At 44.0% G+C, this 17,035-nt stretch overlaps 1 protein-coding gene across 2 annotated transcripts in view; it reads left to right on the forward strand.

Moving 5' to 3' along the window:
- TPPP (tubulin polymerization promoting protein) overlaps positions 1-17,035 on the forward strand; it is a 111,292-nt gene continuing 94,257 nt past the window's right edge. The window contains exons 1-2 of one of the 2 annotated variants that reach the window (XM_006018979.1): positions 1-24; positions 16,193-16,285. In XM_006018979.1, coding sequence (XP_006019041.1) covers positions 16,266-16,285 — 20 coding nt within the window. In that variant the 5' untranslated portion in view covers positions 1-24; positions 16,193-16,265. The remainder of the gene's footprint in view (positions 25-16,192; positions 16,286-17,035) is intronic. The other variant, XM_006018980.2, reaches the window with a different exon arrangement.

Consider the following 17,035-nt stretch of genomic DNA (forward strand, 5'->3'; position numbering starts at 1 on the left):
GGCGGCTGGGAGGCGTGAGCCGGGGTAGGTGCGCGCGCCGGGCTCCCTTAGCATCTGCCCCCAGGAGAGCGGAGCCGGGGCGGCCTCGCTTTTAGTCCCAGCGGCCCCCAGCCCAGCCCCGGCTGCGCATCCCGCCGGCTGCCGGGCACGTGCTCGTTCTGGCGGTGCGCTCAGCCGCGGGGAGAGCAGCAAAAGACGTTGGAAATACATGGAAGCCCCTGGTGCGGGTGGAGGATGTTTGCCGGTTGTAGGGCCATTTGTGGTGCTAGATTGACTCACGAATTTGGACTTGATTTGTCTTGGAAAATTTCTTTAAAAAAAAAAGCAGGGAGAGGAGCAAAATGCTGGGGGGGGGGCACCCTTAGTTACTTGGTTGATTTCTTTCCCCCTTCCCAGTAGTTATAAAATGTCAGGAATTGGAATCACTTCCGCACGCCCCAGGGGTAGGCATTGTCATCCTCATTTCAGGGTGCCAGCGTGCAGTGATGGGTGCCCGCTGCTGCGGGACAGGGCTTCCTGGCTCTTCCAGGCCCCCCTTTAATTGTCACAGGAGACCCTTTCGCATGCAAGTCCCAAAACATGAGAGTGTGCACACACGGGACTTTTTTTTGCATGCTTCTGGTTGCGTGCCACTTACGCAGTCTGAAGAGAAACCAGAATTGTTAGGTTTTGACGTTCTGCACGTTTTGGTGCTTCTGTGAGCATTGAAGATAGTTTGAATTCTTTTCCCTTCATGCCAGGATTAGTAGTAGTAGTAAAATGGGGCACACTTTGGAAAAGCCATAAATGGTTTGTTTTAGGGCATGCAACCTAGTAGATATCAAGGGGACTGCTACCAAATGCCACTTGTTTATTTTTAACGTTTCCATATGATCAGTTTGGTAGGCTCTTGCCAGTGGCCCACATACCCTTTGCAACAAAGTATTAGGGCTTTTTTTCCTTTCAAATCCTACCGCTTACTTTTATACCTGTTTGCAGATCCCAACCATATGACTGAAGCTAGAACACCATTTGCTTAAGTGCCATAGTAAAAAAAGCTCATGCTCTTCCATAATCGTGTAGTGTCAGTTGCAGATCAGTTTAGAGGCAAACTAAAAGGTAGAAAAGCCCCTTCAATTGTTACACTTTAGACTATTGTAAATGGAAAAAAGGTCTACATAAATGGAAATGCATGTTTGGTAGTTATATGGCAGATTGTAATGCTTGCTTTGAACTATATATTGACTGTAGTGAAGAATAATGCCCTCCAGACTTAGGATGTTCTAGCTATGCTGCATGTAGATAGATTTTTCCTGGGTATGGTTTTATAAGAACCCCCAGCCCTGTCCTGAAAGAGCTGTTCTTTTAAGAGGAAGAGGCAGTTAAGTTTATTGGATTGTTATGTGTGTGCTCTGTGCTGAGACTGATTGTACTTGATTGCATATCTAGGTATATGCTAGACTAGAGGGACAATCTTTTAGCATATCAATTGGGTTTCTGCTTCACAGAAAAAGCTAGTATGGCTACTAGTTAAAATAGGCCAAGAAAGTTCAAGCATTTCTCTTGATTTACATACAGACATATGACAAGTCTGCTTTTTTTGCTGTGTGAAGATGTAACAAACTTGGAAATCAGTTCTGGTGTTTTTTTGTAATGGTCCCTGTATCAAGAGCATTATTTTCTTTAGCATAATCACTAGCTGATTCTGCCTCTGTATTACTCATGCCTACTTAAGTCCATAGATTTTAATGAACTATTTAAAATCCTTCTCTCTGAAAAGCCCTTCATATGCAGCAGATACCAGTGAAATTAAATGCGCAAATCTATTTTTTACCCTAACATCTCTCTGACCCTTTCATGTGATAGCTTGGGAGTCACAGTTTGGTGGGTTAGAGACAGATAGTGGACAGACATATTTTGGTGGGCTGTGAACAGGTAGTTCTTAGACACTTAAAGTTTTAAAACCAAACATTAAAACCTATCAAAGGGGAAATAATAGTATTAGTTGTATGTGAAATCTAACAGTAGCTTAGTGTCCACTTCTCTTATTTCTTTTAAAAATTGCAGGTAGTCGAGTATTGCTTCTCAACAATAAAATTAGTCTTTGGACTTCAGTTTCACAAAAGGCTGCAATAGAGGGTGCGTTTGCATATGCAGGCTGTGGGAGAAATATGATAAAAAGAGAGATTACTGTATTACATAAAGTGCATGAGATCTTTTTAGGTGCTTTTGCCAGCTAGTAGAAAAGATTTATTATCTTTTGCATCATAGAGCTTTAGAGTCATAGACCAGGACTTCATTATATCCAAGTGCTATACAAAAACGGCACCTGCCCCAAATAGCTTTCAATATAGGTACAAGACAAGAGATCTCAAATGGGTACAAGCTGACAGAGGAGTACAGAAAGTTTTATGATCAGAATTCATTTAGGCTAGAATCTAAGTGTCTGTACTGCCTTGTGCTCCACCTCTGGTATGTGTTTGAGATTTTATTTGGCTTTTTTTTTAATTGTCTGTTTCTTTTGTCCTAGGATTGCAATCTGCTTGCTTTTGGGGTTGTGTGCGAGATTAGGTATGGAGGGAAGCACGGGAACTTGACAACAGACTTTCTCAGTTCCCTGAGAGGGATGCTGATATCCCACAGTGCAGTTAGTGCTATGTGAATAATTCCAGTTTAGGTTGATTCGAAGTAAAACACATTATCTTTTGGTTTTTTAACTCAATTTTTTTTTCAATCCAGGCCAGCTTTGAAATGAAAACACTATTTCCAAATGAAACAGTGATTTTTTTTTTGCCTTGAAATAGTCAAAGCATTTTGTTTTGGCAATTTCAAAAAGCTTTCCCCAGTTGTTTCTGCCCCCTCTACAATCTAAACTTTGATTTTAAAAAATTGCCCAGCTTTACATGTGCTGCAAAATATTGCTGCAAAGCAATGTTTCTAGTTGTTTTTGGAGGATCCCTGTGACCTTTGGTTTTGGCTTACAAATAAAGGACTCTCTTTATCTTAAAAAAGTTTAAATGAGAACCTGGGGAGGAGAGAGTGAGCATGAGTGAGTGAGCCTGCAAGTCATTTTCCAGTTGGTCTAATAAAAGGCATCATTTTGGAACCAAGAGTTCTAGTTTTTTGTACAAACCTGCAAGGTGCACTCTAACTTTTCTATCAAAAGAAAAGTTAAGCAGCAGAATACTGTAGTCGGCCTGTAAGAGGGAACAGCCAGCTTAGCCAGTTTTACTGTGCAGGGAGGCACCTGTACTTGAATGGCTGACCTCAGAGGGACTTGTAGGTGTTACATAACGTACTGATAAAGATTAGGGAGGAGAACTTTTATCTCTGGTTTCATGCCTTGGCCCAATATGATGGGACTCTGTGTTGCTAGAGGTAGTTTTTCACAGGTAAGAGGCCTTTCATTCATAGAGTTTAAGGTGAAAAAGGGCTAAATCGGGATGGTCCAACTGGTGGTCTGCAGGCCATATTTCATTCACAGAGTTTAATCTGAGAACACCTAGGCTTCCATCTAGCAGTTGCTCCCCCATCATTCTGGCTCCTTCTGCAGCAGCCAAGATCTCCAGATTTTCCTGCCTTTTACTGTCTTTTGCTTCCTGCTCTTGTCCTTGGTGCTGGGTAGCTCAGCCCGTGGTGCAGTGCAGGAAGGGCTGCCTATCTGTGCGGCACAGTGGTGGGGTGGGGGAAGGGGGAATAGTCTGCAGCATGGAACCTTTGCCTCACTGTGGCTCCCAGCTGCTTATAAGTTGGAAAGCCCTAGGTCAAATCAAGAGCTGGCAACATAGGCTGCTTGCAGACTTACACCCCCCCCCGTGGTGCTTTACTTTAAACTCCGTGTGCCCCATGTCAAGCCCAGCACATGCCTAGAAGAGGCAGTGTCTTATTGGACTCAGCCTGCACGATGTCTGTATAGATTGGGCTCTTTAGTGGGGCTTTTTTGATGCTTTTATCTAATAGTTGATTGAATCGGCTATTAAAAACACCAAAAAGCACCACTGAAGTGCCTGATCTATACAGACATTACAGAGCCAGGTCTAAGTAATGCACTGCTGCTTCCAGTAAAGCATTTTTTTTTTTTTTTATTTTTTTTTTAGTGTGTTCAAGCAGCCATACAGCCCACGAGTTAGATCTAGCCTGCAGAGCCACTGGATTTTGCCTGCAGAGCCTGAGGTCTTTGCTTATGCCTATGCCTGCACCAGGGCTAACTTGCACAGAGCTGGGCAACTTCCAGCTGAGCCCTTGTTGTCGCTGTTTCTTCTCCCTGGCTCTGTAGCCTCCTTCTGGCTGTGGCGTGGGCACAGCGTCTGGCTAGTAGGGAGCTGCACCAGGGCTCGGAAGCTGCATCCATGCTGCTTCTGCTTCTTCCTCCTCCCTTTCCCTGCACCCCTGCCTCTTGGCTGCAGTGCAGAAGATGCAACAACATGGGTGCAGTTTCCTGCTGTCTGGCCTTGGCAGAGCTCTCCACTGGCTGGAAGCTGCATCTGTGCCCCAGCTGGGGAGTGAGGAGCTGGGAGAAGCAGTAGTGGCACAGGTGCAGTTTCTTGCAGTCTGGCCCTGGTGCAGGTGCAGGGGAAGCCCCCTGCTACTGACATGCCACAAAAGCCACCTGGCCCGCATGGGACAGGATCCAGATTGTTTCAGCCCACAGCTTGAAATGGTTGCCACTTACTGGGCTATATGATGATCTAGTCTTAGGTTTTCAAGGCCGTTTGGCTTCCTGAGCTGGATCCGGATTTCAGGGCTCCTTGCAGATTGGATCCAGACCTGAACCCACCTCTGTCAGCAGGGTGAGTGAGTGTTGGTTGTGCTAAGCCCCAGAAGTGCCTGGAGCTGCTGTGTTGGGTCAGGAAGCTGCAGGACTTAACACTGCCACCCCACACCTTGCTGCTGACAAAATGAGTTTGCAATACAGCTCAGTACCCGGGAATTTGTCAGTGGGCTCAGAGACTGTTGTGCTAGCTCAGGGAGCTGCAGGGATTAATATGGTCCTACTTGCCCTACTGCCTAAGTCTCAGCAGCTCCAGGAGCCCTGTGGACTGAATGACAGATTCGTGGGCTGGATCCAGTCTGCAGGCCATCTGTTTGATGCTTCTGATCTAGTCTGTCCTGGTTTGTATTGCAAACTACTGGATTTCACCCATTTACTCTGGCATGAAGCCCAGTACCTTGCATTTGACTACAGGACAATTTCCATAAATGTTGGACTAAGCATATTTCCTCTGTGATTAAAGCACCCTGCTTTGAAAGTACTATATCAAGAAATGGAGTATCTGTTTCCCTTCATAGTTGATTGTAATGGTTAATTGTTTTCTCTATTACAATAATTGTGCCCAGTTCCTAAATTGGTTTCTTTTCATGCTTCTGTCCACTAGAGGAAATAAGTCCTTTAATACCTGGTATTTTTTTCTCTCTGTGAAAGTACTTTAAACATGGCAGTGAAGCCACTTCTTAAGTTGCTTTCTGTTAAGCTAAACAGTTCTTTAAATTTTTCACTGTTGAGCAGTTTCTTCCATAATTCTGAAAGTAGTATTTTGACATGGGAGGAAAATATACTAGGAAATGAAGGATTTGGGCTGTTAGCAGTACAGCAGATCTACAAGGGTCCATGGAGTGCAGCCCACTAACCCTAAGGCTTAATATGGCTTGGGACCTTTATATAGAATTAGTGGCGACCCTCTTAAAGAAGTACTGTGAAGGAGAACTATGAGGCTAAATAGGCAAAGACTCCTTGGAACTATTGCTATATGTGTACCTGTTTAGTCCAGTCCTCTCATTGCTGTGCTGTGAGAAAAATTCTAGGCTGAACAGTTAGGCAGCTTTCATGTTTCATGTTCTAATAAAAGTGAATTTGAAGCCCCTTGCAAATAACAGAATATTTTGATATTCTGGGAGGCCTGAGCTGGCCAGGTGAGCTTGCCTCCTTCCTGGGTGTGGACACTCTAAATATTTAGCGTGTGACATGTATTCCTCTGCCACTGGATAGCAGCCCAGCAGATCTGGGAACAAACTTGTTGAGGGGGATTCATCTATGGATGTAGAGTGAGCATAGTGGAAAATAGTACATCATACATTCCATTGGCATGCAGATGCCTTAGAGAAGCACATTGCTCTTAGTTGGAGTTAAAGTTTTGATGCAATGCAGTTGTGGTGGTTGCGGTGTGTCTATTACTGTACACTCTGGAGAGGTGGAGAGTGTGTGTGCGTGCGTGTGCGCACGCACGCGCACGTGTTGGGTTATGTTATGTTTACAAAGGACATCTTAGCTGTCTGTATTTATTATTTTAGTAATTAATGTGGTTGGGTGTTCCTCTTTAAACAATCTGAAGAATTTTCTTTGGGGTAATATAATTTACTGATAACTGAATTTACTTATGTACATCAGTAGTCTTGTAACATAAATTACACTGGTAGTTAGCTTTGGTTTTGGTAATAAAAATAATAACCACTTCTTGTCAGAGACAAGATTCAGTGTTATCTTTCAAGGCAATTCTTTTGACTGGCACAAGAATCTGACATTCTAGTTCTTTGTGAAGTAGGAAGAACATTGAAAAAGGTGTCATTCAGTTTTCTGACGGCAGCATATGTGAATTGGTGGAGGCTTAAGTAAGTTGTATATCTTACCTTACCATGCCCTGTCCATAGTACTGGATACAAGTAGATTTTCAAAGAACTCCATAGGTTTTAGCCATGCATTTTTTTCTTAAGGGCTATGAATTTGAATCCTGTGCACCACTTTGAAACGTGCTTCAGGCTAAAGTTGAGTTTACAGTGAACAACATGCTGCCTACATCCCAAACCTACTGTGTTGCTGAGTGAATACACATTCTTTTGCAGACTTGAGTCCTGATTTAGAGCAATTCAGCCCAGGGCAAAGTTTTAGAAAAAAAGGACTGCATTAACTCTGATTCTTATAGATCTTTACAAGAGGAAATGCCAGGGAAGCTTGCACTGTAATTGCTTAAAGCAACTACCACTGAATAAGGAGAAGATTTCACTTCTCCAGCTGCTTGGCTCTTTCCTAAGTTTGAATGTTTACCCAAAGATATGGGGGGAAAAATTCCATCTGCTGAACTTTGTCACTGTTGCTTTAATTTGGCATAAATAATTACATACAGAAAATAGATGAGATTTCCCTATAAATACAATTATGTAATATTTTAAAAATAACAGGAAGACAGCAAATATTAAAGCGAAACAGAAACAATGATACACTTGAGAAAAAACAAATGTTTGCTGCTATTTGCAAATCCAGATCTCTCATGTGAAAATGGCATCCAGTATGTTCTAAAACAGGGGTAGAAGGCCACTTCATGAGTTTTGGGGACCCGTTGAGGACCATATCCATCTGCCTCTCCTTCCAGAACCCACCAGAGCTGTAATTTGCCACCATGGGTAGGTGTTGTATTGGCTGTGGACACAGCTGGTCAGTTCCGGAGCTCTGACACAGAACCTGCCAGTGGCATTCACAGCTGATGCTGCTGCCCTCCCAGTGTGGTGAAAGTGCCAGTTATGGACCCATACAGGAGCTGCTGCTGTGCTGGGCAGGCCTCAGCATCAGCTATGGACACTCTGTGCTGGGGCTCCAGAACCTGCTGGCTGTGCCCACAGCCAATGCCCACAGCAGGTTCTGGGTGGGGAATGTGGGTTTGAGCTTCCACTGCACTGGGAGGGCGGTGTCATCAGCAATGGACACCCAGCTGGCAGGTTCTGCATCTGGGCTCCTGAAACTACTGGCAACATCCACAGCTGATGATGCCACCTGCCTGCTGCAGCAGAAACCTTGCTCACATCCACAGCTGATGCCTGATGCTCACATCCACAGCTGATGCAGAAGCAGTGTTGCTCACCGGCCCAGCACCATGCAGCAGCCGAAGCTGACAGCTCCCTGTGGGCTGGATCCAGTTAGCTGGCAGCCAGCCGTCTAGCCGGGGGCTGGATTGAATCTGTTTCTGGGCCGGATCCAGCCTGGAGGCCGTATTTGCCCACCTCTGTTCTAAAAATTGCCCTCAATCTTTTGCTTAGATTGGAGGGAAGCATATAGCATATATTGGAGGCACTTACTTAGGTTGAATCCAGGTTTTTTTGTTTGTTTTTTGTGGGGGGTTTTAATCAGGAAAGCTGTAGAAATTCTGGTCTTTGTTTTACTTCAGAATGGTAAAACTTAAATTTGGCTAGCAAGTTTTATAAAAAGATGGGTTTTAGTCCAACACACACTGTAGGCAATTGCATGTCTGCCAGAATTTGCAGCAGTGGATTGCAATTAATGTAAAATTTGGATACTGTCATTTGCACGCTGACAGTTGCACACTGCCTTACTTATACAGGTTGTGTACTACTCTGCTTTTCTAAGGCTGTTGGGTTGTCACATGTAAGCGCCTTCTGAAGACTATTTTGGGGGCAAAATATTGCCTTTGGTTGCCCCAGACACTGAGAATGTAGCTGTGGAAACTGAGGCAGAAGCTGTCAGGGAAATGATACAGGGAGAGGAATTCTTCATAGATTTCATAGACATTAGGGCTGGAAGGGACCTCAGAAGATCATCGAGTCCAGACCCCTGCCCTGGGGCAGGAAGTCAGCTAGGGTCAAAGGATCCCAGAAAGATAGGCATCCAAAAGTTTCTTAAGAGTCCAGAGTAGGTGCTTTGGTGCCTCTGGAGGCAGTCTGTTCCAGGCTTTGGGGGCTTGGACAGTAAAGAAGTCTTTCCTTATGTCCAGCCTAAAATGGTTTTGGAGGAATTTGTGACCATTTGAGCTTGTCATCCCTTGGGGTGCTCTGGTGAACAGGTGTTCCCCCAGATCCTGATGCACACCCCTTATATACTTATAGGCAGCCACCAGGTCACCCCTGAGCCTGTGCTTTTCTAGGCTGAAGAGTCCCATGGCTCTCAGCATCTCATCATAAGGCCTGTTCTCTTGCACTCTGATCACGTGCATGGCTCTCCTCTGGACACTCAAGTTTTTCCATGTCCTTCTTGAATTGTGGAGCTCAGAATTGGATGCAGTACTCCAGCTGCAACCTCACCAAGGCTGAGTACAGTGGGAGGATGATGTCCTGGGATTTGCTTGAAAAGCCATTTATGGATGCAAGCCAGAGTTTTGTTTGCTTTACCAGCTGTGATTTCACATTGGTGGCTCATGTTCATCTTGTGGCCAATCATGACCCCCAAGTCCCTTTTGGCTGTGGTGCTAGCGAGCGTCGCACTGCTGAGCCTATAAGTATGCTGTGTGTTTTTTTTCCCCGAGGTGGAGTACCTTGCTTTTTTCTGTATTGAATGTCATCAGGTTTTTATCCATCCACTTTCTAAGCCTGTCAAGGACAGCCTGGATCACCAGCCTATCCTCAGGTGGGCAATATCCTCAGGTGGGCCGTCCCATGGGCCCTAAGGGGGTGGGTACAATTGTGATTGTGTAGCTGGTGTGAAAAATGTCATGGCATATAAAAATTGCCCAACTTCCCCTGGTGCAGCTCACTGTGTGCACTCTGGGGCTCCCTGTATCTCAGTTCAAGCTCCCAGCTTCAGTGACCCATCTCCCCCTATTTCAGGCATTTGCTGCTGCTTGCCATCACCTCCAGCTGCAGACACTCTGTCAGCTTGTCTATTCTGCCTCAGTGGTGGGTCTCAGGGAGGATAGGACTAAATATGCCTCACCTACCTGAGTCTGCTGATGCTCTCTGGAGCCAAGCATTTGTCCCCAGCATCTGTCTCTGACTCCCTGGAGCAGCCTAAAGGGTGAACTACTGGTCCTGGAACACATCAACACACTTGGATGGGTGGAACATGCTCAATCCCATCTCTCTCCTGGGGGCCTGTTGCTGATGCAGCATTGACCTCTTTGTGTCCCATCTCTCAGGTGTCTCCCTGATTTCCCATTCTGCACCTGTTCTCTTACATTATCCTTCTTCTCCCTGGGCTCCCCATTCTCCTGCACCCTCTCTTGTATCCCTCTAGTCCCATTCCCTGCCCTGTTTTATGTCATTCCTGCCCCATGTCCTCCTTTCCTATTGTCCTTTATGTTCCCCTCATGCCAGGGGCAGTGTGTGCCCATCTTTTCCCCAGCAGCCCATCCATGCCAACATTAGTATCCCCTCTCCATTCAGGGAGTGTGTTTGTATGTGTACGTCTCTTGCAGTTGGATGATGAGTGGAGCTGAGATGAGGACTATTGGCTGCTGTCATCCTGTTGTTTTGATCTATTTACAATGATGAGCCTGGCCAAACCTCCTGGTTTTGCTAACCAGATGTTGGAGAGTCCCCTTATCCCCCTCCTCCATTTTTTTTCTGATATTTTTTTTTTCAGCAAAATCAGTAGGTTTCTGACCCATCTGTTATCAAGAACATTCCTTAAAAGTTTGGCTTTGGTCAGATGCGATATTCAAAAGTTGCTGTGTAGCAAACAGGAATGTCATCAGATTTAATGCAGACTCTTGCTTTATTCGACCAACAAACTAGATATATTTGCGTTTCCATGGACTGGCATAAAGACTGCTGTTGCTTAGAAAACAAGAAGATGAGAAAGAGCAACCAATCACATAGGAGTTACCCATACAATCTTTTTGCCAAAGACCCATTGCATTATTGGGTTTGCCCAGCAATTTTGGCTTCAGTGAACACTTGGTTTATAGTTGGAGGCTCACACAAGTAAGTGAAGTTGATAGTAGCCAGCTCTAAACCTATTCTCAATATCTAAATGGAGTATGATAATAATAAAAAAGATCCTGTATGAAAGAATCTCTGTAGTTTGTACAAGTTTCTAACTTCTATGGCAACAGATTTGCCCATAAATTCAAGTTTTGAATGAATCAAATTCTGGTGGATCAAATTCTGCCCATCCCAGTCCATTGGCCTGAGAGACCTTAAGTCAGTGATTTTCAACCAGTGTGCCCTAAGGTTTGCAAGCATGATTCACAAGATAAATCCAGAGATTTCAAGTAGAAATCCACAGTTGTGGTCTTTCTGAGTTCTTTACAGCAGAAAAAACTGCTCTATTATTTTTCTGTCACGAAAAAAAAAAAAAAGAGTGACAACTAAGAGCTGGCATTTTCTGAGGGGTGCCTCCAGCCTAAAAAGGTTGAGAACCCCTGCCTTAAGTACAGTAGACTTGCCACAGTTCCCTTCATTGAGTGTAGAGGCCTTGCCAGGGAAGCCTTATTCTTTGCTGTCCTGTGGAGCAGTGCCTTACAGTAGTTAGTTTTGTCCGTGCGAAGTGTGGCTTGGGGTCAGGGAGCCCCAGGACCTGCAGCAGGTAGAAGTAGTTTTTGGAAGTCCTTCTCTCTGGGAATGCAAGGTCGGCTCTAGTTATCCTTGATCTTGTGTTCTGTAGATCCTTTTCCCTTTTAATCTTTTCCCAGGGAACATTTTAAAAATGCCTTTCTTTCCTTTAAATAGCCTGCACTGAGGATTGCTTATGTGGTTTGCAAGATTCTGATCTTGTCTCTGCCAATTGTCCGTTGGTGAATAGTTTAAAGAGAGAAATTACTGAAAAGCTAAGTCAAAACTGGTTTAAAGTATACAGCTCTCTGGTAGTTAGATTGTCTGAAATTTGAGGTTATAATAAACATACTCTAGAGCTAGTAGAATAAGTATGCTGGCCTGTTCTAATCCTTTGTCTCTACTGCCCTATTTGAGTGCATTTTATGAAGAGACACTGGCTTCTTCTGAACCAGTTCATGATGAAACAAGGCTCCTATTGTAAACTTGATATGACACTCACAGCATCCAGTTGAAAGCAACCTACCTAATAGCTCAGGGTTGTGATCTGGTGCTGGGGCGGATTTTTTTTTTTCTGGGAAGCTAGAGGCAAATTGGACAAGGGATTTGGAAATGAAATGGGGATTTGTGTAAAGTTAGGTGATCTCATCTCTGAGAGATTTCTCTAATGCTTTTTGGGGATATCCAAGCTGAGAAATGGCTTGGCACTAAGGCATCAAAAATTGGGTTAAAATGCTCTTAGTGATGGGTAGGACTTCTTGGCTGGTTTTATTTGGTGTTTGGGGGGGAGGGGGGAGGGAATGAACAGTGCTTAAACTAAGACCATCAGTGTTCTGTTCACTTAATATGGGAGATGGGGTAGATTTTCACATTTATAGACTAACCAAAGTAGGTAGGTAGGGCAGAGGTGGGCAGGATCTTCTGGAAGGCAAGGAAAGGAGAAGAAGAGACCCTAGCCATGTGGATATAGTAGCAGTGGGCAAAGGGGCAGCCAGGTAGAAGCCTACAGGCTGCATGTTAACTTCTCATTAGCCGCATGTGGCTGGTGGGCTGCCAGTTGGATAGCCTTGCTTTAAAGCATAGCAGTCTAAATATGAACAAGAGGTTAGAAACCTTTAGGACGAACACTGTTCCTTCCCCTTCCCTGCACCACCTTCCCCCCCTGCAAATACACAAAAAGAAACCCAGCTTGCTTGCTTTCTTTCTGTCCCTTAAATTATATTTGTTATGGTCAGCTCTGTGCAAAATGGTGGCAATATGGTGGCCTGAAGTTGCTGATGTTTAGGAGGAAGAGTGGGGGATGATAACAGCATTAAGGTTGGCTTTGAAGTTGACATGTTTCTATATAACATCCTCCTTGAAACTGCAACGGGTGTTTTTTGGTGGTGGTGTGAGAAGGAGAGCAAAGTTACCCAAATGACCATAACCTTAATTACATACTTCAGGGTGTGGGTGTGAGTGACTAAGTCTTTATGTAGGCTTTCTTAAGTTTTATAATATGTGGCTTTGAGAAAAATTCAGCAGTGAATATTTAATAAAATCATAGAAAGTTAGGGTTGGAAGGGACCTCAGGAGGTCACCTGGTCCAACCCTCTACTCAAAGCAGGATCAGCCCCCCAGCCCTAACTATATCATCCCAGCCAAGGTTTTGTCTACCTGGGTCTTAACCTCCAAGGATGGAGAGTCTACCATCTCTATAGGTAACCTATTCCAGTGCTTTACTACTCTCGTGAAAGAATTTTTCCTAATATCTAACCTGAACTTCCCTTGTTGCAACTTTAAAACCATTGCTCCTTGTTCTGTCATCTGCCACCACTGAGAACTGTCTAGTTCCATCCTCTTTGTAACCACTCTTCAGGTATTTGAAGGCTGCTATTAAATCCTCTCTGTCTTCTCTTCTGTAGATTAAATAAGCCCAGTTCCCTCAGCCTGTCCTCAGAAGTCATGTGCCCTAGCTCCCTAACCATTTTTGTTGCTCTCCTCTGGACTCTCCAATTTGTCTACATCCTTTCTGTAGTGGGGGTGGGGGGAGCAAAACTGGACACAGTACTCCAGATGTGGCCTCAACAGTGCTGAAGTGAATGGACTAATCACTTCCCTCAATCTGCTGGCTACACTTCTACCAGTGCAGTCCAGTATGCCATTAGCCTTCTTCTCAATAGGGGCACACTGTTGGCTCATATTCAGGTTATTGTCCACTGTAACCCCTAGGTCCTTTTCTGCGGAGTTACTGCTTAGCCAGTCCCTGTACTGGTGCATGGGATTGTTCCATTCCCTAAGTGCAGGACTTTGTACTACTCATTATTGAACTTCATGAGATTTCTTTTTGTCCAATCCTCATTTTCTCTAGGTCTCTCTGAATCCTATCTCTATCCTCCAGCATATCTACTTCTCCTCCCCAGCTTGGAGTCACCTGCAAGCGTACTGAGGGTGCACTTCATCCCATCTTCCGGGTCATTGATAAATATATTGAATAAAACAAGTCCCAGGACTGACCCCTGGGTCACTCTACTTGATACTGCTGCCAACTAGACATCAAGCCACTGATTACTACTCTTTGAGCCCAACAGTCCAGCCAGTTTTCTATCCACATTGCAGTCCATTCATCTGACCTGTACGTCCTTAGCTTGCTTGTGAGAATGTTGTGGGTGACGTATCAAAAGCTTTGCTCAAGTCCAGGTATATTATGGTCACTGTTGTCTCCTCATCTATAGAACCAGTGATCTTATCATAGAACGCAGTCAGGTTGGTCAGACATGACTTGCCCTTGGTGAATCCATGCTGATTGTTCCTAATCTCCTTCTCCTCCAAGTCCTTAGAAATGGATTCCATAGGGATCTGCTCCATGATTTTTCCAGGGAGTGAGGTAAGGCTGACCAGCCTGTAGTTCCTTAGATCCTTTCTTCCCTTCCTTAAAGAATGGCACTATATTTGTCCTTTTTCAGTCCTTTGGGACTTCTCCCAATCACCATGAATTTTCAGAGACAATGGCTAGCAGCTCTGCAATCACATTGGGTGTATTGTGTCTAGCCTCATTGACTTGTACACGTCCAACTTTTCTAAATAGTCCCTAATCTGTTCTTTTGTCATTGTTGGCTGCTCACCTACATCCTCCCCAAACTGTGCTGCCAACTAATTAGTTGATTTTCTCTTTGAAAATCACTATAAATTTTCTTTTTGAAATGACTGCTGTTTTCTCAGCCTTAACAGAAGCTAACATTTTTACTCCCTATTTCAGCTCACGTTTTTCTCATGCTAGGTAAGCCAAATAGTTGTCTTTTAAGTGATTTCTGAATATTTGCCCTCAAAAGTTCACAGAAACTTTGAGTGCTTTATTTGTACTATCTCAAAGCTTATAGCTGATGATGAATCAGCACTTTCATGAACACAAGCTATGAGGTAGCCTTTTTGCTAAGCTTCCTAATTTCAGAAAAGATTTGCAAAGATAAATCATAACTAACATGGCTATTCAGACAAAGGGAATTTCCACGAAAATCTGTGACAACTGTGGGAAAAGCCCAGCTCTAATTGTTAGGCCTTTCATCTTGTGTTTTAGGTGGTCAGAAGTTCTTTGCACTTATGCTTACAAAATCAAAACTGAAATGAAAAGCGAGCTATGGGACTGGAGTATTCTCTGTGGCTTTTCTAGGATTGTTGAAAGTCATGTACTTGGAAGGCATTCTATTGATGGGGGTGAGAGAGGAGAGAGAGTATTCATCTCAATACTGAGTTATTTTAAGTCTGTATATGTTCCTCTTAGCATTCTTCAGAGACTGAGGTAATAAGTAAGCCATATTATCATCTCTGATTTATTCACAGGCTATTAAAAAAAATGACTTCCTTGGACTAATGCACTGAATAATTTCTCTGACTTGATGTGGAGACGACATGCAGAAGTGGTGTATGATGTAGCATAGGTTAGACTCACCGGCTCACTTACACTTGCTGTTGAGTACATATAATGGGATTTCAATCGGTGCAACTGACAACTGGAAGAGAGGGCAAGATAAAGGGATATAGCTGACTTGACCATGGCCAGATAACCCCCATGGCCAAAACAATGACCTTTTATCTTTTTATTGAAAACTAGCAGGGTTACTTTGTCTTGACTGAGAGCTTTGCCATTGTTCCCTGCTGATGTGTGCTCTGCAGAAGCAGTCAGTTTAAAACCTCTTATTTGGTGCAAAATAAAACTGCTAACTGATACTGGCTGCAGGTATTCTACCACAGCAGGTCTAGGGCCCTTCTGTCTTCCTGTCTGCTTCTGGGGTCAAGTTGATGTTGATCCACAGTGTCAGATATGGCATAAATTCAAACTTTTAGAGATGCTTTCTGTTTCTGTCTGGAGACACTGGGGGTTAGGACCAGCTGGGGCCCATGAGTTTCTTTTTTAGATTCAGATGTCTGCAGATGTGGAGCAATGTATTCCTTGAATTCATGCTCCCCATGGCTTTGACCAAGAGTTCGGGGATCTTTGTGACTTGGTTTTAAAACCCTTCCTTTGGGGGCCAGGGAGGGAGGGGGGCGGGGATGTTTCAGATAAAATGTAGCTTAATTCTGTTTCAACGAAGTCTGGACAGTACGTTTGGTAAAAATGCTCACAACTAGTACAAGTGATGGCATAGACCAGTGGTGTTGTGGGCTGCAGATCTTCCTAAAAATCTCACTAGAAAAGGCTCATTCTTGGCAGGTGACTTTGGGTGGGTAGAAGATGGTATATGTCTTCAGCTTTCCATGAGACTTCTATATTAAATCTTCTATCCTGTTTTCTGCCATTTTTATCTGCTTCATGGGTGCCTAGATAACATAAGAAGAATTCTTTATAGTGTTACATATCTCGCTCTCCGAGACCTTTTTAAAATCTATGTATTTAAAAATCTTTAATATATACAAGACTGCTTCATGGTCCACGCTGTTTACTTATAGATATATTGCATGGTGGAAATTTATCACGTGGCGGCAATGCAAAGCTCCTTTGTATTAGTCTTTGTCTCTAACATAGGGCTGCAAAACTCCTGCTCTGAGAAGTTCATTGTAGACTGCTGTCTCGTCACTCGCAGACTCGTACAGAGAGGATGCCCTCTGTTGAAAATAGGTAAAAACATTTATAGTACCTGTCTTTGATTTTGTTTGTGTTGTCAAAGTAATTTCAGGGGAAACCTGTGTGTGTGGGAGTGGGGGTGGGAGGCGGGGGGTGCCTTTGGTGTTATGTTGAACTAACTTAGCTGCTTTCTTTGAGAGTATAAATTCCAAAGAGAGTTAGTCCCCTGGCCATGTGACACAACATAGTGACTTAAAGACTTTTGGCCAGAAAGTTAAACACCAGACAAAGAATCCAAGTGACTATAATTACACTGCTGCAGCTAGAACAAACAAGAAATTCTAAAAAGTAGGAAATCTGTGGTTACTATTACCCAACACTGAACTTTATCATTCTATTTTCACTGCTTCCTGTAAATGAGTAGAAGTCAGTCATGGAGAGCATTTATACATGTGCTCAGAGTGGGGGGCTTTAATTAAAGTGCCTGGAGAGCCACTCTAATCAAATACCTGGAGCGTCATGTGTATCAGTGTCCTCACGCTGAAAAATGGCAGTGGGGGGGTGCTTTAACTAAAGCTCGTTGAATGAGCTTCAGTTAAAGCACCCTCGCCACCATTTTTCAGTGTGGGGAGGCTGATACACATGACATTGGATTCTGCTGGAGCTCGGTAATTACCATGCTCCAGCAGACTTGATTAATCAGTCTGTGCTGTAATTATAGCGCATTGGAGCAGCTTTGATGCACATGTAGTGGTGCCCAGAGAGCTTCATGACATTTCAGGTATGAATGATGTCCAGTGGCAC

This window comes from Alligator sinensis, unplaced genomic scaffold (genome assembly GCF_000455745.1).
Source record: "Alligator sinensis unplaced genomic scaffold, ASM45574v1 scaffold428_1, whole genome shotgun sequence".
NCBI lineage: Eukaryota > Metazoa > Chordata > Crocodylia > Alligatoridae > Alligator > Alligator sinensis.